General features: G+C 38.3%; 1 protein-coding gene across 1 annotated transcript in view; it reads right to left on the reverse strand.

The window, feature by feature from the left end:
- LOC105816401 (zinc finger protein 658B-like) overlaps nt 1-24,233 on the reverse strand; it is a 550,416-nt gene extending 526,183 nt beyond the window's left edge. Inside the window, exons 1-5 of the mRNA XM_012651811.1 lie at nt 24,185-24,233; nt 17,792-17,918; nt 16,180-16,275; nt 16,007-16,011; nt 220-1,162 (exon numbers count right to left, since the gene is read on the reverse strand). Of these exons, the coding sequence (XP_012507265.1) occupies nt 220-1,162; nt 16,007-16,011; nt 16,180-16,275; nt 17,792-17,852 (1,105 nt within the window). The 5' untranslated portion in view covers nt 17,853-17,918; nt 24,185-24,233. The remainder of the gene's footprint in view (nt 1-219; nt 1,163-16,006; nt 16,012-16,179; nt 16,276-17,791; nt 17,919-24,184) is intronic.
- Between the last annotated feature and the right edge of the window lie 2,530 nt (nt 24,234-26,763).

Genomic DNA, 26,763 nt, shown 5'->3' on the forward strand with positions numbered 1-26,763 from the left:
AACCATGAAAAAAATCCCCTAAACAGTCCTTGTATTCATTGGGTTAATCAACATTATGAATTCGCTGATGTTGAATACAGCTTGAGCTCCTAGTGAAGGCCTTGCCACAGTTCATGCAGTGATAGGGTTTCTCACCTGTGTGCATTTTCTTATGCACAGTAAAGTTAGAGCGATAACTAAAGGCCTTCCCACATTCTTTACATTCATAGGGTTTCTTACCAGTGTGGAATCTCTGATGTTGCGAAAGGTATGAGCTACAACTAAAGGTCTTCCCACATTCTGTACATTCATAGGGTTTTTCCCCAGTGTGAATTCTCTGATGTTGAATAAGGCTTGACCTCCTACTAAAGGCCTTTCCACATTCTTTACATTCATAGGGCTTCTCGCCAGTATGAATTCTTTGATGCTGAACAAGTTTTGAATTCTTATTAAAGGCCTTTCCACACTCCTTACATTCATAGGGTTTCTCACCAGTATGAATTCTCTGATGTTTTGTAAGATAGGAGCTCCAACAAAATGTTTTTCCACATTCCTTACATTCATATGGTTTTTTACCAGTGTGAATTTTCTGATGTTGGGAAAGGTATGAGCTAGTTCTAAATGCCTTCCCACACTCCTTACATTCATAAGGCTTTTCACCAGTATGAATTCTTTGGTGTTGAGAAAAGTATGAGATCCAACTAAAAGCCTTCCCACACTGTCTACATTCATAGGGTTTCTCACCAGTATGAATTCTCTGATGTCGTAAAAGGTCTGAGCCACAACTAAAAGATTTACCACATTCCTTACATTCATACGGTTTCTCACCAGTGTGAATTTTCTGGTGTTTTGTAAGTGCCGAACCACAACTAAAAGCCTTCCCACATGCCCTACATTCATAGGGTTTCTCACCAGTATGAATCCTCTGATGTTGAGTAAGTTGTGAGCCACGAGTAAAAGCCTTTCCACATTCCTTACACTCATATGATTTCTCTTCATTGTCAATTCTTTGGTGTAGAGTAAGGGATACGTGCTGATTGAAAGCAGGTACATCTTCATGGGTGATTATTACTTGGCCAAAATGTGCCTTCTGAAGTGACTGTTTTCTCTCAGGCTGATCTTTACATTCCCAAATACCTCTGACACTTGGTCCCAGCTTTATAATTCTTTCCATTAACTCCAACTGGAATGATTTTACATTACTAATTTTTTTCCTTAAAGATGATTTCTTGGTTACAGATGTTGATGATTGATCTGAAATGAAATAAAAAGGAAATATTGGCCTTTTTTGTAATCTGGGAGAAACAAAACTTCTATAGTGGGAAAGGTAAAACTGAAATGAAAACATTTTCAAATAAACCTCTAATAGTGAATGGCTAAGAAACTACTAAAATGGAGCTATGCATCTCAACAAATGAACAAGGAAAGCAGAGAATGAAAAATTTCAAAGGTAAAATAGAGATTACAATGATTCTCAAATATTTGTATGACTCAGAAATATTTGGGAAGCTTGATAAATATTGTCCTGGGTGATCATCCAAATTGAAGGAAGACTTGGTTAATTACATATGCATACATCATTTTATTCCACTTCACTTTATTCAGCTTTGCAGATACGGTATTTTATTATAAATTGAAGGTTTGTGGCAACCCTACATTAAGAAAGTCTATCAGTGCCATTTTTTCCAACAGCATGAGTTTACTTCACCTTTCTGTGTAACATTTTTGTAATTCTTACAATATTTCAAACTTTTTCATTATTAGTACATCTGTTATGATGATTTGTGTTCAGTCATTCTTGATGAAACAGCCTTATATTGGAAGAAGATGCCATCTAGGACTTTCATAGCTAGAGAGAAGTAAATGCCTGGCTTCGAAGCTTCAAAAGACAGGCTTACTCTCTTGCTAGGGGTTAATGTAGCTGGTGACTTTAATTTGAAGTCAATGCTCATTTACTATTCCAAAAATCTCAGGGTTCTCAATAATTATGCTAAATCTACTCTGCCTGTGCTCTATAAATAAAACAACAAAGCCTGGATGACAGCACATCCGTTTACAGAATGGTTTACTGAGTATTATTTTTGAGCAGGGTCTCGCTCTGTCACCCAGGCTGGAGTGCAGCAGCAGCATCATAGCTCACTGCAGCCTCCAACTCTTGGGCTCAAGTAATCCTCTTGTCTCAGCCTCACTAGCAGCTGGGACTACAGGTGCACATCATTATGCCAAGCTAATTTTCTTTTGTTTTTTGTGGAGAGGGCATCTCACTATTGCCCAGGCTGGTTTCAAACTCCTGGCCTCACACAATCCTCCCGCCTGGGCCTATCAAAGTGATAGGATTACAGTTGGGAGACACTGTGCCCAACTTGAATATTTTAAGCCCATTGCTAGGACTTACTACTCAGAAAAAAAGATTCCTTTCAAAATATTAGTGCACATTGAGAATGTACAAGGTCACCTAAGATTTCTAATGGAGGTGTACAAGGAGATTAATGTTATCTTCATGCTTGCTAACACAATATTCATTCTACAGCCCATGGATCAAGGAGTCATTTTGGCTTTCAAGTCTTAATATTTTTTTTTTTTTTTTTGAGACAGGGTCTTGTTCTGTCACCTAGGCTGGAGTGCAGTGGCACAATCATAGCTCACTGTAGCTTCAAATTCCTGGGCTCAAGTGATACTCTCACTTCAGCCTCCCAAGCAGCTAGGACTATAGGTGTATGATGCTGATACACCCAACAAATTTTTTAATTTTTTGTAAAGACAATGTGTCTTGCTATGTTAGCCTAGCTTGCCTTGAACTCCTGACCTCAGGTGATCCTCCTGCCTTGGTCTCCCAAAGTGCTGGGATTAAAGGCATGAGCCACCACACCAGGCCTCAAATCTTATTATCTAAAAAATACATTTTGTAAGGATATAGCTGCAATAGTGATTACTCTTATGGATCTGGGTAAAGTGAAAAACTTTTGAAAAGAATTCACCATTATAGATGTTATTAAGAACATTCATGATTCATGAGACATCAAAATATTAACATTAACAGGAGTCTGGAAGAAGTTGATTCCAATTCTCATGGATGACTTTGAGGGGTTCAAGATTTCAGTGGAGGAAGTCACTATAGATGTGGTTTAAATACCAAGAAAACTAGAATTAGAAGTGGAGCCTGAAGATGTGACTTAATTGCTGCAATATCATGATAAAACTTGAATAAACGAGGAGTTGCTTCTTATGGGTGAGCAAAGAAAGTGGTTTCTTGAGATGGAATCTACTTTTGGTGAAGATGCTGTGAACACTGTGGAAATAGCCACAAAGGATTTAGAATATTACACAAACTTAGTTGATAAAGCAGTGGCAGAGTTTGAGAGAATTTACTTCAATTTGGAAGAAGTTCTACTGTGGGTAAAATGCTGTCAAATAGCAACACATGCTATGAAGAAATCTGTCATGAAAGGAAGTCGATCAATGTGGCAAGGTTCATTGTTGTCTTATTGTAAGAAATTGCCACAGCCAACCTGACCTTCAGCAACCATCACCCTGATCAGTCAGCAGTTATCAACATCAAGGCAAGACCCTCCACCAACAAAAAGATTATGACTCATTGAAGGCTTGGATGATCACTAGCATGTTTTAGCAACAAAGTATTTTTAAATAAATTATTTAATACATATATCTAAAAAACACATTTTTAGATATAATGCTATAACACACATAATAGGCTACAGTAGAAATATAACTTTTATATGCACTGGAAAACCAAAAAATTTGTGTCACTTGCTTTATTGTGATATTCACTTTATTATGGTGGTCTGGAACTGAATCTGCAATATCTTCAAGGTATGCCTGTATATATTTCTATACATACAATATCATACTATATATTCTGAAAAGGGGAGAAATATCATCTCTGTATCATAATGTGATAATTAAATAAGTATAACCAGAGGATGTTTCTGAGGTGAAAGGACAGAGAGCTTGTTAACAAATAATATATCAGCAATGATCTGACAGTAGGTTAATAGAAGGTAGAAATCCAGACTAATCATAACCTAAGAAAAAGACATCAAATGAGTCAGGCGTGAATGGACTTAGGAAAAACTCTGCTGTAGCTAGACTTCAAAATGTGTGAAGTTCAGTGAAAATACTGTTTTTTTGTTTGTTTATCTGTTTTTAGAATTCCATAAAACACAATCTTAGCAAAGGGGACATTGCTCAGCAAAGGCTACAATGGTGACAGACTGTGGGAGAAATCAGCTATAAGTTCAGATAAATGGGAAAAGTATAAAATGGGTGGTCATGTGATACTGCAGGAATATTAGAAGAATTGGGTTTTTCTGTAACCCAGTATTGAAACACTAGTTTAAAATTTGGGAGTAAATCAGTATCACCCTAATCCTCAGCTCAGTAAATGATTAATCTTGCCCAAAGAAAGGCTTTGCCCTTGCCCAACTCTTGGTACTTTAAACGGTTTTTAAGAAATAGGACGAATAAAGTGGACATTGATGGGAGCCAAACAAAGGTCTCAAAACAGCACAGTTGGAGGTGAGGTGGACCAACAGGAGCCTATGCAGTCCTTTGATATTGAAGATTGCTGAAAACAAATTGCTCCATTTACCCTAGTTTGGAAGAATCTAAAAAGCTGTAAGGCAAAATCATTACACAACATATACATATATCAAATCATCATGTTGTACACCTTGAATATGTACAATTTTTATCTGTCAACTAAATTTTTTTTTTCAAAAAGCTGCAATGACAACAAGGAGGAACTTGACTTCAAATCACCTGGGGTGAACAAACTAATCAGGGAAAAGACTGACAAACAGACCAGCACTCCTTCGCAAAACCCCTAGCTAGGAACCCAAATTCCCTATGTGCAGCAAAGCACATGTGTAAAATGCTGAGGGGGTGAGGAATAAAGTTTTCTGGGGCTCTGACATGGAAGCCCAATGCACCATGATTTAAAAACCCTTCAGTAAAGTTCTACTGGGGGCTCCAGTTAGACTGGGAGAATATGAACAGTTGATGGGATTAAGGTGAAAGGTTGGACAAGATTTGGAATGAATGAACAGATTTTATGTCAAGTGATTATATCTCCTCTACCTGAATATATTACAAGAATGCACATTATGCCTGACTGGGAATACTTCTTTTACCAAGTACTGTAAAACAGAAGATGTATACCAAATACTGACTGAACATGCTAATTGGTAACCAATAGAATTGCCCAAGCTCACACAGGTTGTTAATTTGAAACAAAATAGAATACCTGGTGGACAAAAAGAGATTACCATTTTAATGACTTGTTAGAAGCTAGAATGCTTGTACTGACAAATTCAGTCCAATAACTCTGTGTGGACTGTAGACCGGGCCATACTATAAAACCCAGTGAATGCCACCTAGCAGAAACCAGTTGAATTTTGGATGAGAAAATTCCCAGATCCTGTGGTACAGTGTATACCATTTAAGAGGCATTTATTTGCTTGCCTAATTGTAATTGCCCCATGACTGAATCCTTCTATTATTAAAATCTTCAATCCTAAATTGCCCATAATTCCTTTTTAGCAATTTATGATGGGTCTTGCTGAGTTTTTAAAAAAACATACAGTCACATGTTGCTTTGTGACAGGAATTCATTGTTCTGACAAAAGAATTTTGTCACTGTGCAAACTTCATGGAGTATACTTACACAAACCTAGCTGGTATATCCTACTACGCACCTAGGCTATATAGTAGCCTATTGCTCCTAAGCTACAAAGCTGCACAGCATGTTACTGTTCTGAATACTGTAGGAAACTATAACAAAATGGTATTTGAGTATCTAAACAAAGAAAATGCACATTAAAATATGGTATTATAATCTTATGGAACCACCACCATACATGCAATCCATCATTGACTAAAACGTCTTTATGTGGTGTATGACTGTATAGTTTTCTTGTACTTGGGGTTCATTATGGTTACTGGATCTGTTGTTTGTCAAGTTTTCAGCAATTATTTCTTCAAATGTTGTTTCTGCTCTCAGTCTTCTTTTGGGAGGACTCCAAATATACATATACTAAGTGACTTAAAGTTATCCCAAAGCTCACTAATCTTTTTTTCTTTAAAAATGTTTTTCTCTTATATTTATATGTTTCTATTGCAATGCTTTCAAGCTCACTAATCCTTTTTTTTTCTTCAATGTAATGTCTAATACACGGTTAATAGTTCTCAACTCTAGAAACTACACGCAGTTTTGGGGTTTTTTGCCTTTAGAGATGGGGTCTTGTTATGTTGCCCAGGCTGGACTGCAGTGGCTACTCACAGATGCAACCATAGCACACTACACCCTCGAACTCCTGGGCTCAAGCAATCGTCCTGCCTCAGCCTCCCAAGTAGCTGGGACTGCAGGCAACTGCCACCACATCCAGCACTGAATATGGGTGTTTTAAAATATACTCCATGTCTGTCTCTACTTAACTTTTGAACATCTGGAATACAGTTATAATAACTGCTTGAATGTCTTCTGCTAATTCTAATATTTGCCATTTCTTGGTTTAATTAATTGAAAATTCTCATTATGGGTCCTTTCCCTGTCTCTTTGCATGCAGTTATCTTTGATTGAATTTTGCCTTGTTAAGTGCTAGATTTTGTAATCTTCTAAAACTTCTTGAGCTTTGTTCTGAGATCCAGTTAAATTCCTCGAAAGTAGCTTGATCCTTTCAGGTCTTCCTTTTATGAATTGTTAGGACAACCCAGAGAAGTCTGCTGTCCCCACTACTAAGGCCAAGACATTGCTGAGTAATCTAACCAATACCCGATAAACTATGACATTTTCCAGTCTGACGGGTGGGAGCAAGTATCTTCCTGGTTGCATAGGTGCTGGGCACAGTTCCTCCTAATTCTTTTGAATGATTCTTTTGGCAGCCTCAGGCAGTTTCTCTCATGCTGACAAGTACTCTGATGAACTATCAACGGAGATCCTCTACAGATCTTTAAGCTTCCTTTCCTCCGCAGCTTCCTCTTCTTTAGTATTCCTCCAAACATTTGCTGCTGTAATCACCCTCAACTCTCAGCTCCATCTCCTCCATTCGGGAAATCTGCTGGGTTTTGCCTCACTTCTCTGTGTTAGAATCTCTCTCAAGGCACTAAGGGATAATCATAGAGCCTCATTTGTTTCCTATCCCTCAAGAATCACTGTTCCTTATTGCCTGATGTCCAGATATGTTACTGACAACCCATTGTTCATGTATTTTTTATTTTGGGGGCAGAAGAGTAAAACAAGTTCCTGTTACTCCATTTTGGTGGAAGTAGAACCTCTCAGAGCATGTGTACATTCATTTTTAAGTCTATTTTTGCTGAATATAAAATTCTAGGCTGACAGTTTCTTTCAGTACTTTAAAGACAGCTTTCAGTTATCTTCACACTTTAATAGTTTCTGATGAGTTCTTTGTTGCTGTGTCTTTAAAGTGTCTTCTTTCTCTGGCTACTTTATAAAGCTATCGTTGCTATTCAAAAATTGATTTTGATAGACCTAGCTAGATTTTCATTATATTGCTTTGGGTTTCTTAAAGTAGTCATATCTGAGAGCTCATAGTTTTCATCTAATTTGGAAAACAATCAGCCATTCTTCTTTAAAATCTTTTCTGACCCTCCTCGTCCAGAATTCCAATTAAAAATTCATTTTAGACCACTTGATATTGTCCCACAGATTACTGGGATTTTTTTTTTTTTTTTTTGTCACTCTGTGCTCTATTTTGGATAATTTTTGTGTCTTTGTTTTCAAAATCCATTTCTTCTGAACTTCATAATCTGCTGTTAAAATCATTATTTGCATGCTCTTGAAATACTATTTGGTTCTTTTACTATAACTTTAATTTCTCTCTCCATTATATTCATAGTTTCTTCTAATTCGTAAGCTTATTAAAAATATTTAAAATAGCTGCTTTAACATTCTTGTCTGCTAATTTCATCATTTCTGTCATTTCTATTGACTATTCACTTCACCTGACTATGGTCATAGTTCCTGCCTCCTCCACATCTGGTACTTTGTAGTTGGATGCTAGAAATAATGAATGCTATGTTAATGCTGAGTTTTGTTAATGTCCTATAAAGATTGTTGGACTTTGTTCTGGTAGACAGTAAAGTCATTTGAGAATATTTGATCCTTTCAAGACTTTTACTAGTAGAGACTGACCATTCTCGGGTCTTTATTGAGCCTGAGGTAGTCAGTGAATTCTCTCTGCTGGCTATTCAAAATTCAAATACCCCTTATTCCTGTGTGATTTCTGGAAATTGTTCAGATTACAGCTTCACTCTCATTCTCTGCCTGGCCCTGATGTAGCTTCATTCTGTGCATGTGTGGTTTGGTACTCAGCAACAGTTTCATGGGGATCACTATGTAGATTTCTGGATTTCTTTTTTAGGGTAGTTTTCCTCTGGTTCTCTTGGGAGTCCATTTTAGTGTCATCAACCCATGCCTGTTGCTTATTACACCTTTTTGAGATAAAAAATTCTTCCATTATAACAGTAACCATAGAATAAACATTTACTTATATGCCAGACATTTTACATGTTATTTCTTACTCACAGAATCATTCATTGAATGAATTAATTAATTTTTTCACCTTTTTGCCCAAAAGTAATTAGAGTTGTAGTTCTGGAGGTTCCCAGACTTCAGGTTCAATGATTCACTAGAATGACTCACAGAACTCAAAACAGCTACTATACTTATAGTTTCAGTTTATTAAAGAGAAAGGATATAGACTATAGTCAGCAAAGAAAATAATCACATAGGGCAGGGTCCAGCAGAGTTCCAAACATGAGCTTCCAGTTGTCCCCTTCCTGTGGAATAGTGAGGACGGTGCTTTCTTCTCCTAGCAATGTATGGCCATATGCATGGAATATTGCTAACCAGGAAGCACACCCAAACCCTGGTGTCCAGGGCTTTTGTGGGAAGCCAGTCATATAGGCACAGCCACATGGTTGTCCTATCTATAGCACCTCTAGACATTAAGCTGATACCACACGGCTCGAGGACCTCACCAAAACTCACACTGTTAACACAGACTAACTGGTGTGCCCCAAATCCCCAAAGTAAACAAAGTATTCTATCAGGCAGGATATTCTAAGACATTACGGGCTACCTCCCAGAGCTGGGCAAAAGCTAAACATTCCTTTAGGCAAGGTCAATCCTTCACTGCACAAGCCAGCCCCTAGCCCTTGACCTAGACTCTCGTATAGCAAAATGATATTTGTCTGGGCATCTACATTTACTGTAACATTTTTAGATAATATGTAATATGTACAGCAATAGCATCAGTATGACTATGACTAACATTTGGAGAAGTTAGTGTAGGGTAGTGGTAGATTTAAAGAAACAAATTCACCACATAAAGCCATTAACACATTTTTCGTCTTTTTTTTTTTTTTTTTTTGAGACAGAGTCTTGCTCTGTCACCCAGGCTAGAGTACTGTGGTGTCAGCCTGGCTCACAACAACCTCAAACTCCTGGGCTAAAGCAATCCTCCTGCCTCAGCCTCCCAAGTAGCTGGGACTACAGGCATGCGCCACCATGCCCGGCTAATTTTTTCTATATATTTTTAGTTATCCAGCTAATTTTTTCTATTTTTAGTAGAGATGGGCTCTCACTTTTGCTCAGGCTGGTCTTGAACTCCTGAGCTCAAGCAATCCTCCTGCCTCAGCCTCCCAGAGTGCTAGGATTGCAGGTATGAGCCACTGCACCCAGCCACATTTTCGTATTTCTTTAGTAATTTGAGTACTTGCTTCCTCCCTTGATCCACTGCTATTTGTGCCTTATGATAATCTTGTACAGACTAGCATAGAACTTAGCTGATGGTTAGCTAAACTTTCTCAGGCCAATCATTTTCAATTGGTATTACAGCCCGAGGAAGCTTTAACTCAATCACTGAATACATTTATTTAATCATCACTATCATTATTATCATATGACATTTACAGAAGGTAGTTGAATCTTATCAGTAATGTCAGTATTACACCATATTGCAATATAGTCATGGTACCATTCGGTTTTATTGCAGAGCAAATCAGTAAAAATTAAAGTATTTGTTATACCTTCCCAACATAATTAGCCCATGCCCATATACCAAATATTATGGACAGATATCATCACAATTGATCATGACTTGGTTACTTCTGGGTTCCACGTCAGTTGGGAACAAAGTCAGCCACTCTTAGTTCACAGGCTTGTACTGAGACTGGCTTCTATTGTGTGCTATTATACAGCAGGGCTGTTCACATCTCTCCTACAGTAGTACGGGTAGAATTCAGACTAGTTCCTTTTCCTGCTAATCATACTACAAAATATGTATTATTCTGACCTATTCTTGGGGCAAGGGCAGTCAGGGTGCATCATTATACAAGTGCCCCAAAGAACTTCAATATTTTGAAGTTCACAGGTTTGCCACAGGTATATATCTCTTCAATCTCAGAAATTAGTATAGAAGACCATTGGCCTATGGCTACTTCAGCCTCCACCTGTCTCTGTTAGGTCAGCATATGAGTGGTTTCCCAATACTGAGTCCTAGCATTATTTGTTGCATCTTTCTGACTATATTTATTCCCAGAGCTGCCATAACAAAATGTCACAAAGTGGATAGCTCAAAACAACAGAAGTCTATTGTTTCACAATTCTGGAAGCTAGAAGTCTGAAATGAAGGTGTTGGCAGGGTCATGTTCTCTCTGAAGGCTCTGAGGGACGATCCTTCCTAACTTTGGTGTTTGCTGGCAATTTGGTGTTCCTTGGTTTGTAGGTGCATCACTCCAACCTCTGCCTCCAATGTCACATGATGTTCTCCTTCCATGTCTCTGTGTCTCTTTTCTTAAGGACACCAGTAACATTGGATTAGGGCTCACCCTAATGACCTCATTTTGACTACATCTGCCAAGACCCTACTTCCAAAAAAGTTCACACTCACAGATACTGGGGGGTAGGACTTCAAAATATGTTCTTGGGGGGCACAATTCAACCTATAACAATGACCCTAAAAAGCCTCATCTTCCTTCAAGGCTGAATCTCATCCTTCGCCTTCCTCCTGGAAGCGAATCCCTTCTAATCTGCTTCTTCTAGTTAGTAAGTTATTTTCCTCTAAATGCTGCTCCTCAATAAATGTGAATTCGGCTTGTCACACGATGCCTAGACTGGCACCTACCTCCTGCAAAACACTTTTATGTCTTGTAGACTAATGTTTAAATCACCACACATGTTGCTGCCATTGTGTAATGGCCTGAGTGTGGTTAGGATATACGATTTGCGCCCCAAAATGTTAGGTCCTCCATTCGAGGGTTAGATGAATGGTAGTCACACCTACATGTAATTGAGTGTGGCAGAAGGCTTCCCATAGCTTTCCTTGTCTTAGGATGGGGCTTTCCCCAGGGAAATTCAGACCCATGATGTAATGCTTGTGGTTTTAATCACAGCAGCAGCACATTTTATTTTTCTATTCTGTTTGTTTCCCATCCACAAAAACAAGAATGATGTGTATTTGTGCACAGCACACTGTGGTACACTAGGCATGCCAGTGCTATATTTTGCACATGATAACCAGGGATGTTTCCAAGTATTTGATCACCAAGATTTATTGTTACACTGTAATCAGTGTGCCAGGAGTTGTACACCACACAGCTAACCCTAATTTTGCTAGACGGGATAAAGGTACAATTCACCTAGTCAGACTCTTCGGAATTCTGACACAAAGGTTTAATGGTACAGTTATGGTTTCTTGCTTAGGGATCATCCCTACTTCCAGCACCCACAGTTGCAGCCCTGGTCCCAGAATCACTGCACCAAATGAGAACACAGATAGTTGAGGTGATGTGGGGAAGAACTAACTGTACAGTCAAATAGATACCCAGAGCTATCAGTGTCAGTCCAATGTAGTAAACACTGTGTGGAGCCTTTCTCCTGGAAAATCTGCCTTATAGCCATCTACAGTGTCTCTCTTAATGGCAATAGTTTTTGGCATTTTGTGCCACAGAAAAGCAGAGAGAGCGATATATTGAGATTCAGCCCATCTCTGCATTGCCATAGCTCTTCCATGTCCATCTCATGGACCTGTGTGGTGACCTCAAGTGAACTCACCAGGATATCTATCTGACAGTTCTAATCACCTTGCGACCCTGAAAGGATTCTTCTGATAGATTTCAACAAGTCCTACTTTAATGTGTGCCTTAAATTACCATAGTGATTTCCATATAGTCATCCCTTTGATAGTCCAGTTTTCCACTGCATATTGTCTGACCATATGGTCAGGCCATTAGCCACCAGCCATGAATTGATAAAAACCCAGAGGAGGAGAGGACAGCATAAAATTCAGCTCACTGAGCTGATTTGTTTTTACCTCTAACCCGAGTTTTTCCATCAGTAATTCCTAGTGTGGTAGCTTTCCAAACAAGTGCTGTCCATTCATCTTGGAACTGTCATCCATAAATCAAGCAACTTTGTTAGTTTATATAGAACTGTTCATAATGCACTACAAGTGGCAATAGGATCTGGAAGCTCCTCGGGTGATTGCAAATTTGTTGCTAGGCAAAAAAGGAGCTATCTTCTGTGACTATGAGTACCTCTTTGCATTCCCCAGTAGCATGTTCCTGCACAAACCATTTCCATTATGATATGGAACTCTTCTGGACACTGCCCTCCACCACCCAAGGCATTAGGGGTATTTTAGGTTTCAAGATTATTTAGACTTTCAGTCATAGTGGCAGTTTCAAGCTAGTAACTGTCTCTCAAATAGAAATTGTCTAGTCCAAAATCCCAGTAGTTATTATTTGGTGGTGCCCACTGGCTTTTGCCATAAGCCTCAACCTGCACCCACATTGGGTTACTGTACAGAGAATCTGCCTATACCAGTACTCCACCCTCTAACAGGACTTTATTTAAAGTGGTAATCTCTTTTTTGTCTATCACATATTCTACAATCTTTCAAATTAACAATCTGTGTGGACTCAGACAATCTTACTGGTTCCCTTTTAGCATGCCCAATCAATATTGCTAAAGGGTGGGTTTATAATGCCTTTTGTCTTACAATACTAGGTAGGGAAAATGGTCCCCAGCCAGATTTATCTATACTCATAATATATTCAGACAAAGGAGACACAATTATTTCACATAATATCTGTTCAAATATTACAAGGTTTATCAAACCTTCCTCTTAATTCCATCAAACACTATATTCCCATAACCTCCCAATCTAAATGTAGCCCCAGCCCCCACCAATAGGACTTCACCAACAGGTTTTAGAATCACAGTACATTGGGCTCTCATGTCAAGGAGTCCCGGAAAAGTCTCTTCTTCACTCTTTGACCATTTTACCCACTTGTGTGCATATGGCCTTGAATCCCCAGCCAGGGATGGGGCCAAAGGACCGTGGAACCTTCATCAATCCTTACACTGATTAGATTACAAGACCATCATCCTTGGTGATTCTCCAGGTCACATTCTCATTGTCCTTCTGCCTTCTGGTTTTCTAAACTCCTCCAAACTCGAGTAAATAGAGTAGGTTTATACAGGACCTTTCAAAGTTTAGGGGCTAGCAGGGATCTTATATGTCCATCCAATCTCTAAAAGTGCTGCATTAAGACCTTTTTTTGCTCCATCAATGTTCCTTTTATCCTTCTCATTTTTCAAAAACTCTTTAAAGACTTCCACCTTCTCACACCTAATGGGTACAATGCACACTATGTGGATGATGGACACACTTAGAACTTTGACTAAAACTGTACAAAAGCAATTCATGTAACCAAAACATTTGTACCCCCGTAATATTCTCAAATTAAAAAAAAAAAAAGATTTCCACCTTCTGAGATGAGTCCCTTTGTCTTTCCCCATTCTCTTACAAATCAATCTAACTTTCTGAAGTATCTGTCCTTCAGCATAACCTTCCCTTTGAAAGCAGGCCTGAGGCTAACAGCTGTATTCAAGGCTGGCCCAACACTTTTCTTACTTTTATTCTAACTTGACCATTAGCACTGAGACTAGAGCCAGAGCATGTACCAGCCACAATCTAAGCTTGGCTCACTGTCAGGATCCATCCCAATATTCTCTTTTACTTTTGTTTTATCTATTAATATTATAGGCCACAATAACCAAGGGATTGTATAGCTGGCATGTTTCTTGTTAATCTGCATTTCCTTGTGCAACCAGTGAGTGAAGTTGGATCCATTTCTAAATGCCACTGGTAACATTTACCTCCTGTAACTGACTACAACATAGCTGCAGTTCCACCCTGTGGGTGACCCTATGGCCACCCAGGAATTGAAAGTTATCACTCACTCCTCATCCTTTCTCTCCCCAAACCACATGTTTCAATGTGTCAGGATCATTCTAGAAAATTCCACTTCTGATACCAACTGCAGTGTTAGAGAAAACACAGTACAAAGACCCTCATTTCTGACACTATTTCCAAGTCTGGTGAGGGGGAATTCTCAGACCTTCTCAGGTTCAATAACTTACTAGAAGGACTCACAAAACTCACTAAAAGCTGTTATACTCATGGTTATGATTTATACAGGGGAAATATACAGATTAAATTCAGACAAGGGAAGAAAAGCATAGGGCAGAATCCAGGAGGGTTTCAAATGCAGAAATTCCAGGTTTCCTCTCCTTGTGGAATCACGGTTAGCATTCACTCCTCCTGGCAATGATGTGCAACAATATGCACATAGTATTTCCAATTAGGGAAGGTCACCTGAGCCTTGGTATCCAGAATCTTTACTGGGGCTCCATAGTCAACTGCCTGTGTGACTAACCTATCTCTAGCCTCTCTGGACGTCAAGTTAATGATACATCATAAATTGATACACAATATTGATACACAATAAATCATACTGTTAAGACTTTCTGACATGGTCATCCCCCAACCTAAATGAAGACATCTTGGGCATGACACTCCAAGGGCTTAGAAATTACCTCCCAGAAGCCAAGAGCAAAAGCCAGACTTCTCTATGGGTACAGATAAATCCTTTATTACATCATACCCTTCCCTTGTTTAAAAAAATTTCACCACACTTAAGACAATCTGTTATATATTCAATTGCTTATTAATTTTCCCCCTATTAAAATGTGTGCTTCAAGAGAATAGGAACTGTAAATATTTTGTTCCCTGCTGTAATCTGACACATAGTTGCCCAATAAATATATGCTGAATTAATGTTCTCTCCTACGTCTCCCCTTCATTCTTCTTCTTACTGCAAGTATAGATTCTGTATTTCCAACACTCTCACCATAGGCAACTCTACTCACTCCAAGTATAATTTCTATGTGGACCAACTGCACTCCTTCATTTCCAGTCCTCCCTTCCTTTTGAGGTAAATTCTACCTGTGCAAGTTATTTATAGGCATGTTATCAGCCCCCATTAGACTAAGAAATCCTTAACATTTTACACATCTTGTAATCTCTTGCACCCAAGAGATCACCTTGTATAATTTATAAATTCAATACATGTTGGTTAAAACAACAAATGCATGGGTGAACAAGAAAAATTGGTGAAAAAAAAGGAACAAAATGTTGGTAGATTAAGTGAAGACTCATATATAAAAATATGCACACACACATACTTTTTCCTAGAAATTAAGATCACTTATACAATTCTAAATACAAAATAATAAGCAAAGAAGGATTTAAATATAAAATATAGATAAAATGATTTTCATGGGTGAGGAAGAAGGTTGAACGGTTAAAAAACGAAAGTAAAAATGGGATGGGTGAGAGTAAAGGAGAGGTGAAGTGGCCTCTTATAGGCAAGGCGCAGCAGCTCTTGCCTATAATCCCAGTATTTCGGGAGGCTGAGGCAGGAAAATTGCTTGAGGCCAGGAGTTTGAGACTGGCCTGGGCAACATAGCAAGACCCATTCTTTACAAAAAATTATAAAATTAGCCAGTCACGGTAGCACACACCTATAGTTCCAGCTACTTGGGAGGCTGAGGTAGGAGGATCACTTGAGCCCAGGAGTTTGAGGTTGCAGTAAGCTGTGATTGTGTCATTGCACCTCAGCCTGGATTACAGAGCAAGACCCTGTCTTTAAAAAAAAAAGAAAAAAAAGGAGAGGTGAATGGAAAGTCACTCAGAGCAGTTCTGACTCCATAGACCAAAGGCCGTTTCCAGACTCAAAGGTGTCACCTCCTCACTGACAGCTGGATTACCACCTGAAATACTCTCCTCCAATACCTTATTTCCCCTCACTTACCTGAGCACTGGCCTCTAGCTGGCACTCTGTCATGTATCCAGGGCTCCAGTCCTTGCTCCAGTAAGGAGATCACAGCTGGCTTAGAAATGGAAAGTCCTGCTCACAAGAAAAAATAGTTATGCTGGGAAGTCCAAGAATTCAAATCTAGTCCTTTGGTCAAGAAATAAATAGGCAAAAGCTCAGACTATAAAACAAAAATAAATAAATGGGACTACATAAAACTAAAAAGCTTCTACACAGCAAAGGAAACAATCGACAGTATGAAAAAATAACCTACAGACTGGGAAAAAAGTACTTGCAAACCACCTATCTGATAAGGGGTTAATATCCAAAATTTATAAAGAACACTTACAATTCAACAGCAGAAAAACAAATAGCCCAATTGAAGAATGGACAAAGGACCTGAACAGACATTTCTCCAAAGAAGACATAAAAATAGCCAACAGGTATATGAAAAGGTGCTCAATATCACTATTCATAAGGGAAATAAAAATTGAAACCACTATGAAATATCACCTCCCACCTGTAATGATGGCTATTATCAAAAAGACAAGAGATAATGCCCGCATACACTTATCAACATTTGTTATCTCAATTAATCCTCACCAAACCCCCGTTTTACAGATGAGGATATATAGTACTGTTGGTGGGAATGTGGATTGTTACAGACATTATGGAAAACAGTATGGAGGTTCCTAAAAAACTTAAAAATAGAATTATTAATACCATATGACCTAGCAATTCCTCTGCTGGGCATATACCCAAAGGAAATGAAATCACCACCTTGTAAAGATATGTACTCTTCCACGTCTTTTGCAGCAGTACTCACATTAGCTAAGATATGGTAATAACCTAAACTCCCACTGATGGACAAATGGTCAAAGAACATGTGCTTTATCCACACAATGGAATATTATTCAACCTTAAAAAGGAGATCTTGTCATTTGCCACAGCATCATGGATGTGCAGAACATTATGCTAAGTGAAATAAGCTAGATACAGAAAAAAAAATGTAGGATATAAATTATGTGTAGAATTTAAAAAGGTCAAATATGTAGAGATAGAGAATAAAACAGTGGGTACCAGGGTTTAAGGCGGGTGGTAGGAAATGGGGAGATGTAGGTCAAAGGAAACAAATAGCAGAAATGTAGGATAAACATGTCAAGAGATCTAATGTATAACATGAGGATTAAAGTTAATAAAATTGCACTGTATTAGAGATCTTTGTTAAATAAGTAGATTTTAGCTGTCTGTCACCAAAAAATTGTGTGAGATGACAGATAACGATACTTTGCTTCACTATAGTAACAATTCTACTGTCTATATGTATCTCATTACATCATGTAAACCTAAAATATACATAATAAAATTTATTTTTAATAAAATTATAGGAAGGATCACAGAAAAGTACATCTTATGAAAAAAAGTTAAGCTTCAACCATTAGCTTATAGTCTAATGAAGCCGCATATTTTCAGCTCCATAAAAGTCCAGACTCTGTGAACAAAAAGAAGAAATTCGGCTGGTTATTTCAAAGGCAACTAATAATTCATGGTGTCGGAAACAGACATTCCTAGGGGCAGATTTTGAAATTTGGGGGACAGGGGTCCTTACCCACTGAGACCAGGTTTCTGTAGTTCTCCAACATCACGTCTCTATATAAAACTTTCTGCATAGAGTCCAGGCAGTCCCACTCCTCTTGGGAGAAATCTACAGTCACATCACTGAACACCACCACCCCCTGCAACAGCAAACATGGAGAGAGACAGAAGGAAATGAGGTGAGCAGAGAGAAGGAAGAGGTATTGAATGAACAAAAGGGGAGCTATTGTGTGTCAACATCTGGAAATGGAGAATTCTAAGGAAATCAATGACTGAAACAGTAAGTGTTCGGGTCCTTAAACATTCCATTTTCTCCATGCAAAGTTTTCTGTATAAAATGGGCATCTCCATGATCCAGACAGGTCTGGGTATGTACCAAATCAAATTATGTGGAATCTGACAATGAAAAGATATATGCAAGCAACCCAAGACAATTTCTTGCAGAGTAAATCCTAATGAATATTTCCTCTTTTCTCTCATCTCTCTATACCTTAGAAAGAAGAAATTCTGGGATTCTTTATACAATTACATTAAAATTTTTTATAATACTTGCTATAAACACAAAATCCTAAAACCTCCAGTGAGAAAATGTGGTTCCAATAACAGATGCAGAGGTAGTATGGCAAGGGGCTCCCCAATAGCATCCCTAGAATGAGGGAAACAGAGGAGCAATTCTTCCAACATACTCAGGAAAATCAATACTGATCCAAATTCTATCGAACTACCAACTTTGTGCAAGTGTTGAATAAAGACATTTCTCCTATGTAAGGACTAAATAAATAAAGCATCATTATCAAATACATATGCACCGTTCTTAGAAAGCTAGTGAAGAACAAGCTCTATCATAACACAGAGATAAATCGAGAATGAGAATACACAGGATACCCCCCTTTTCCCCCCTCAAAGAGGAAGTATCACAGAGGTTGTTGAAGCAAAGTCCTAGGATAATATGTGACAGTGACATCTCAGATACAAATCTTATAGCAGCCAACTGTCAGTCAATCTGTCCATTAAGGGCTCTATAAAGAAAATCTCAGAAGAAAAACAGAAGAACTAATGCATGTGGCCATATGAAAAATATTATTGATAAGTACGTGACAGTATTGTTTGATTACTGAAAAAATTAAGTGATAGATCATGATGGATTTCTTTTAAAAAAATAGCAAATAGCTCCAAGAAGAAAAAAAGTTATACTTCAAAGAATCTATGAGCTTCATGTACTACATATCTTAGCAATGTGTAATCATAACTATGTGTACACTACTGATTTAACAAAATATATTTATATATTCCCTACTAGGTGAAAGGGAAGTACAGGTGTATTATAGAAAGTCTAAAACTCATATGCACCAAGCGTGGTGGCACATGCCTGTAGTCCCAGCTACTTGGGAAGCTAAAGCAGGAGGATCACCTGAGTCCAGGAGTTTGAGGATGCACTGAGCTATCACGGTGCCACTGCACCCTAGCCCAAGCAACACAGCAAGACCCTGTCTCAGAAAATGATTGAAAAATAAAAAATAAAACTCATATGGGAAGTTAGCAGATAGTGTCTAAAACTGATTAAGAAATACCAGGCTAAGAATATTTATTAGGAACATGGACTTAAATATCAGGGGAATCAACTAAAAGAGTTGATGTGGCCACTCTTTGCATAGAGACTGTGTCATGTGGCACAAATATGCTATTATTTTAAATAAGCTCTAGCTTAGAAAATAGAATGTGCATACAACTTAGAAAATTTTAACTAATACATTCTATGTCATACTATGATAAAGTGTTCCTTGTTATGAAAAATTATTTAGTAAGCACCATTTTTACTGGCTGTATAATATTCTATCGTATGAATGTATGTTAAAACCTTAACACCTATTGGTCTCCATCTCTAGAACCTTAGACAAAACTGAAACAGTCCCTTTTTAATTTTGTTATAAAATAAAAACTGTTAACTTCCAAATAATTGGAGACTGCAGGAAGACGGTTAATCAAGTTAGCTTATTCCAGCTTTATGTTTTACTATCTGATTACAAATAAGGAAACAGGGACAGCTAGAATGAACCTTATGGTGTTAGATTAGAATTAGAGAGATCAGTATTACCTCATGGCTTTTATTAGTAATATATATAGATAGGGACAGATATATATATAAACATAGATACATGTGAATGTGTTAGTATACATATGCCTCTGTCTCCAAACAGGGCATAGAGGCAATGACCTCAGAAACAATAAGCACACCTATCATCCATATCTCGGTTTCTAAAAATTATTCTCTAACATAAAGAAACAGAACTTGGGAACATGTTGACTACAGGACTGGGAAAATGCACAATAAGTCTGGAACATATTGTGGGTGCCAGAAAGTAAAGAAGTGGTCAAAAAATAACGGGGACATCAAGAGCATGCAGGAACTAATTTGAAGGAGCTCCCAATCAACAAAGCCTGGTCAATTTGAGCAACAAAACAAATAAGAATAACGGAAAAAATAAATCTGAGTCTGTACTGATATAAACAAACAGAAAAAAGGAACAGCGCTTTCTTCTTATAGTTGAATTCCAATTAAGCAGAAGAAATAGTGAAATAGATGTGATTACACAAATACCACAATAAAAACTGTTGCAGGCAAGAAGAAGATGGATGCTAAAATTAGTGAGCCAATGTATAATAAGGAACAGGATATTTAGACAGTCTCAAAGTATCTCTCCACAGGGTATTTATTAACTACAAAGGTAATAAACAGTAACTTTACAGTAGAGGAACTAGACACTACTTTCACAAACTGATACACGTTAACAACACCAGAGATAATGACATACCATCATATCAACATTACATATCCCCGAGTAACATGCTTCTCAAGGGGCACAAGATCACTTCTGTGGTATATTTGTCAAAATGCATAACTTCAATTTAATCATGATAAGATATGGGCCATTCTATGATAAGTGACCAGTTCTTTTCAAAAGTGCCGAGGTTACTAAAAGACTGAGGAGTTCTCACAGATTCAAGGAGACTAAGGAGATAGGACAACTAAATCCAATGTGTGATTGTGGATTAGCTTGTGGACCAGAAAAAGTAAATTAGGAGGAAACCTGTCAAAATTGGAATAAGGTCTATAAATTAGTTTTTCATATTGTATCACTGCTGTACATTGTCATACAAATGTATTCTCCCTATAAAAAATCACAATTTTAAAACTCCATTTTACTATTCATAGGCATTGGGATTATTTCAATGGACATTATTGTACGTCCAAAAGAAGCTATAAACAAACTTGTAATTAGCAAATATATTTATCAAACTCATTGGATACAAGATAAATACATAAAACCTATTTCATTTCTATATGCCAGCAACAAAATGAAAATTTTAAAAATATCATTAAAGACAGCATCAGAAAAATAAAATTTTTAAGAGTAAATTTAACAAGAGACATGCAAGACCTCTACATTAAAAAGTGTAATAAAACTGAAGACCTAAGTAAATGGAGGGATATAGCATGTTCAGGGATCAAAAGATTCCACAAAGTAATGTCAATTTTCTTCAAATTAACCTACAAATAGAATACAATCTCAATCAAAATCCCAGCAGGATTTTTTAATGAAAAATAACAAGCTAATTCTAAAATGCATAATGAAAAAAGTGCAAAGAAATCAAAGGATCAACAGCTAAGGCATTTATAAAGTATACAAATAAAGTAGGAGACCCTGTCAGTTAGATATAAGGAGTTATCAGAAAGCGATATTTAATATAGTATGGTATTGTCTCAGAGACAGATAAACAGACCAACGGAACAAAAAAGCCCAGGACAAAACCCATGTGTATATGGTCATATCATTTATGAAAGAACTGTCATCAAATTAGGAAGAAAAAAAGATTTTTCAATAAATTCTAGTGGAACCATGCAGTACACAAATACTGGGGAGGAAACCCACCTAAAACTGATCCTGTAAATCACATGATACACAAACATAAATTCCAGATGGATTAAGACTAACTGAAGATCTAAAACAATAAAGGTTTTAACATATAATCCTATACAGGATAACATCTTCAAGGATATAAGGGAACAGAGCACAATACACAGTAATTGTAAAAGAAAATATTAATAAATTTGACTATATTAAGAACTTGTTTATTCAAAGATACCATACAGTATCAAAAAAAGTTATAAAAAAGATATTGCAACACATATAACGAAGGACTAGTATCAAGAATATATAACGACTTACTAAAATCAGTAAGAAAACACCAGACAACCCAATTTTATTCTATTGATTTGAGTAGGCACTTTAGAAAGGACATCCTTTATCCAAACAACACATGAAAAGGTGCTCAATCTCATTAGTCATCAGGGAATGTCAATTAAAACCAAGATTAGATACCATTATACATTCACCAGTATGACTAAAATTAAAAAGCCTGATTATACCAAAGGTTGGTAAGGATGTGAAACAACTGGAACTCTCATACAAAATGATGAAAATATAAATTGGTGCAATCACCTTGGAAAAGTTTGTCACTATCTACTGAGCTGATGTATAAACTGAACATATACATAATCTATGACCCAACAATTCCACACCTAGTTATTATTACCAAACAGGAATGCATATATAAATTCACCAAATGAAACACAGAATGCTCACAGTAACACTCCTCACAATAACCAAAGGATGGAAATGCCTGCCAACATCAGAACAGAGAGAATGATATTTTCAAATAATGGAATAGAAGGTGCACAAGATCATCGCACACAGCAACGAAGATGTATGAGCTGCAAGTAAATGCAGCAACATTGATGATGCTGAAACAGAATATTACGAGAAAGGAATTGGACACAAAAGATCACACACTACATATATACATTTATACATTCAAGCATTTACAGGAAGTTCAAAAACTAATCTCTGATATTATAAGTCAGGTTATTCCTGGGAGAGAGGTGGGAATGTGGAAGTAGAGATGACAAAGGACATTGGTTAATATTCAATTTCTTGATCTGGGTGATGGTATCAGGGATCCAGTTTGTGAAAATTCACAAGCTATATGCTCATGATTTTTGCACTTATTTCTACTTACATTAGTGTTTAGTAAAAAACTTAAAGGAAACCACATGACATACCATTACCATCCAAGAGAATGGAAACAATTATAAATAGCATGATACAAAAAATAGAAAGCTATATAAAGTTTATAAAAAGTAAAAATAAACTATATCATTTATTGATGCATGCTTATGTAGGTAAAACTATAATGGAAAAACTAATTATCATGAAGGTTAGGGGTGGGTGGGAAAGATGATTTTGATCCGGGTTGGTGTTTGCAATGTTTTATGTCTTGATATGGTTGGTTTTTACTTGAGTGTGCTCTCTATAGTACTTAGTAAACTTTACGCATATTCTTATAATTGAAGGAAAAAAATTACTGCAAATTCACTCAAAGAAATATTGTGGCTATAAAAATGGTATTTTCGGTAAGAATTTTAAAATATAGGAAAAGTCACAATATAAGTTTAAATAATGTAGGATATAAAATCGTATATATGGTATAAATGTACACCTTACATATGAATTGAAAACAACAAAATATTAACAATAGTTGTTCAGAGGTTGGGATTTTAATGTTCTCCTTTGTTACTTTGTGCATTTTTCAAATTCTCTAAACTGATAATTTTATAACCAGAAAAAATGAATTAAATAAACTAAAAAGACAACAGAATAAAACCAAAACATTGGTCAAATTATGGAGTGTTAGGGGAAGGGGGAGATATACTGGGCTCTACACAACCCCCAGCAGTTTCTTAAATTGGTAATACTAAAAACCGCGACACCTGATGGGCTCAATCAGGCAAAAAAAAAAAAAAAAAAATCAGAAGGAAAGCAAATCAAGGCTTGAGGGGGGTAAAAATGAATGTTACAAAAAGAAAATGAAATAGAAACACCAAGCTACCTCATATGTGGTTTTTAGATATGCAACAGCCATTCTTTCTTCTACCAGGCGCCTCTCTCGGAGACGAGCAGAACTGGCAAAGCAGAAATGCCTTGTGAGGTGTCAAGATTTTTCTTGGAGTCCAGAGTAAGTTTGAAAATAGCCTTAGCTCCAGCCTCTACCCGCGACGCCCAACCACAGATACACACGTAAGGGAGCCTAGGACCTTCTCGCCCAAGCCGCGTGATCAGGTGAAGCCGGAATCTGACAGCAGAGCGCGGGAGGCGCAGGACCACACCACACCACACCACACCTACCCACCCCCCAACCATACACACCCCCCAACCATACACACACTGCTGGTGCAGCACAGCGACCAGCGCCCTCGCAGAGCCGTTAGTTGCCCTACACACAGCCGCAGCTCAATCGCGCCGCAGCCACTGCCCCGCTAGCAGTCCTGTGATTCCCATTGCCTCACCAGTGCTAGGAATCTGGGAACCCTGCTTTTGGCCTCCCCCGGGTAGTCAGGAACGACTCAAACTGCCGTGGGGACCTGAGACACTTGCACTTCAGAGTTCTCTGCCCAGAGAAGTGGGATTCGCCTGCTCACTCCACAAGACAGCCGAGACCCCGCGGTAACTAGAGCTGTGACGCAGAACCTATGGGGACGTAATACAGAGCCAGGCGAGCTGCTCAAAAACGGAGGTTGGTCCTTGGAACCCTGCCAGCACCAAGCCTACACAAGGCTGCAACAGAAGCATCTCCAAGCCAACCTTCCCGAGGACTCTAGAAAATGCCTCCATGCGGGCCCAGCCCGCTCTCTGAGTAGCCCTTAAAGCCTTGCGCGGCTGTTCCTGCGGCAGGGCCTCCTGGGAAATGTCGCGCAGAGCCGTAAAAGCTACGGAACCTGAGGGGAGGCGGTCGGCTCGCAGGGCAGGGCCTCATGGGAAATGTCGCGCAGAGCCGTAAACGCTGCAGGACAGGGAGGGAGTTGTTTGTCCCACCTCTCATAGCTGGCCTGCGATTGCATCGGTGACCCTGCCTGGCCACCCTGGAGAAATCCTGTGAGCCTGGTCCAGCTGCCAGTTGTTCAAGTTCAAACAAAAGTGCGCACTATTTGGGCCTTTCTCTGTGTGCTAGTGGCTTGTGTGGAGCAAGGATGCGAAGCGGGGTGAGTGAATGGGCGGGATCTGGAAGCCCAGGACAGGCTGTGTCCCAGGCCAGGCCTCTAGGAATGTCAACCAAAAATAAGTGACTGAGGAAAAGATCTCTATCAGTGGAGGTTTATTAAGGCAGAATTGAGGACCTGCCCAAACACAAACCACAGACAAATCTGTGGCTGTTTTTCCGAAAGGGAATTTGGAAGTTTCAGTATTTAAGGGGGATTAGGACATACAGAAAGGGAAAAAAAAGGGTGGGGAAGTGTTGGGAGAGTAGTGAGATAAAATGGTTTGCATTCTTGTGAGACCCAGGAAAATCCACATTTTACATAAAATAAGGCAAATGTTAGAAAAAGGGAATGAAGGAAGCATCAGTGTGGAAGAATGGTGGAAGAATGTTTGATTCTGTCTTCTCTTTGTTCTGCACCTGGGAAGATAAACTTGTAATTCACTATTAGTGTGGAATCCAACAGACTTTAGTTTTAGGAGCTAGATTTAGCCTGCAAATCTAAAATTGCAATTTGCATGTTCTTGCTTGTGGGAGATCAGCAAGGAATTTTTGTAATGGGTGGGACCAGTTCTTCACTGGTGCTTTGAGGCCTTTATCTTCCCTTTGCATAAGAAGTTGGTGGGGTGGTCCTGAGATTTTTATTCTCTTTTACAGGAATATATGTTTGGGGCGAGGTTAGGCCAAGGAAAAGCCCTGGTATATTTTTGTGTGAGATTGAGTGTTTGGGGTTGGGTAAATAGGAAACTACAGGGATGCAAGATTGGGGTAGTGTGTATGTGTGACTGTCAGGTGTGTTATAGTATGGGAGACAAGGTATATTTGTGAATATATGAGAGTCATTAATCATGGCAGCCTAACTTCCCTCATTAGCAGTAATGGTAATGAAACATTGCACTTTCTTACAACATCAATTGAAAGGATGGTGGGTCTTGTGAGTGAAATAAATCAGCTCTGCTCCCTCTTCAAGTAGCTAACCTCTCCACCCTGCATAGCTCTGAACATCTCAAAGGATCCCAGCAGACAAAAAGGAAATGTAAATTGCATCCAATGGCAACCCAAAATCATATCTTGAAGGCAAGGTCACTTTATCGCAAAAGCAAAGGGAACAGATGCAGCGGTTTCACATAGCAGATTCCATTATCTGCTTGCAGTTAAGAAGAAGAGAAGGAGCGGATATGGCAATTCACAACGATTACTATTTTTCTCTTCGTCCCCATAGAAGCAGCAAGCCACTTGGCCTACCAGCTGGCATCTCCTTCTCTTTGGTATGCCACACCATCTCTGTGCTCTCTTCACACTGCTCCCCTCAAAGGATAAAATAAATTTTACTTTTATATCTTAATTTCTGTATGAGAAATCTTTCTCCACCTGTGCCATAAGCGCCTACTAAGCTTTCCACCCTAACATTAATGTATTTCAGATTTGGCGGATTAAAAAGTAAATCACTTGAACATGATATTTTATGTGATCATAAGAACCAAGACACATTTATTTTGGTATTTACATGAAATCTGAATTTATTTTTAAATGAGAAAGAATATTTGAAAATAATTTATTATTGGGTGCCTATTTTTGTTGCATACCCCTGAGAATAAGCATTCACTTTGTTCTTTAGCAGATATTAATATGTGGGAGTGGGAAGGGTTGTCCCAAAATTGCAAGCCCTGGCCTAAAATAAAGCCCACAGGCAATGCCTGCAGAGAGATCAAAACTGAGGAAGGAGGCAAGTGTCTGGGTCAGATAGTGTTATGCTCATTTTCCGAGAGGAAAGCCTTGGCTCAGAATAGAATTTAAGGCTGAACACAATTTGCCATTGTCCAGATCACTGTGATCACAGACCACATTGCCTTTGTAATGTGCTTTTTAAAAAAAGTTTGTACTGTTACG

This window comes from Propithecus coquereli, unplaced genomic scaffold (genome assembly GCF_000956105.1).
Source record: "Propithecus coquereli isolate 6110/MARCELLA unplaced genomic scaffold, Pcoq_1.0 Scaffold370, whole genome shotgun sequence".
Taxonomy (NCBI): domain Eukaryota; kingdom Metazoa; phylum Chordata; class Mammalia; order Primates; family Indriidae; genus Propithecus; species Propithecus coquereli.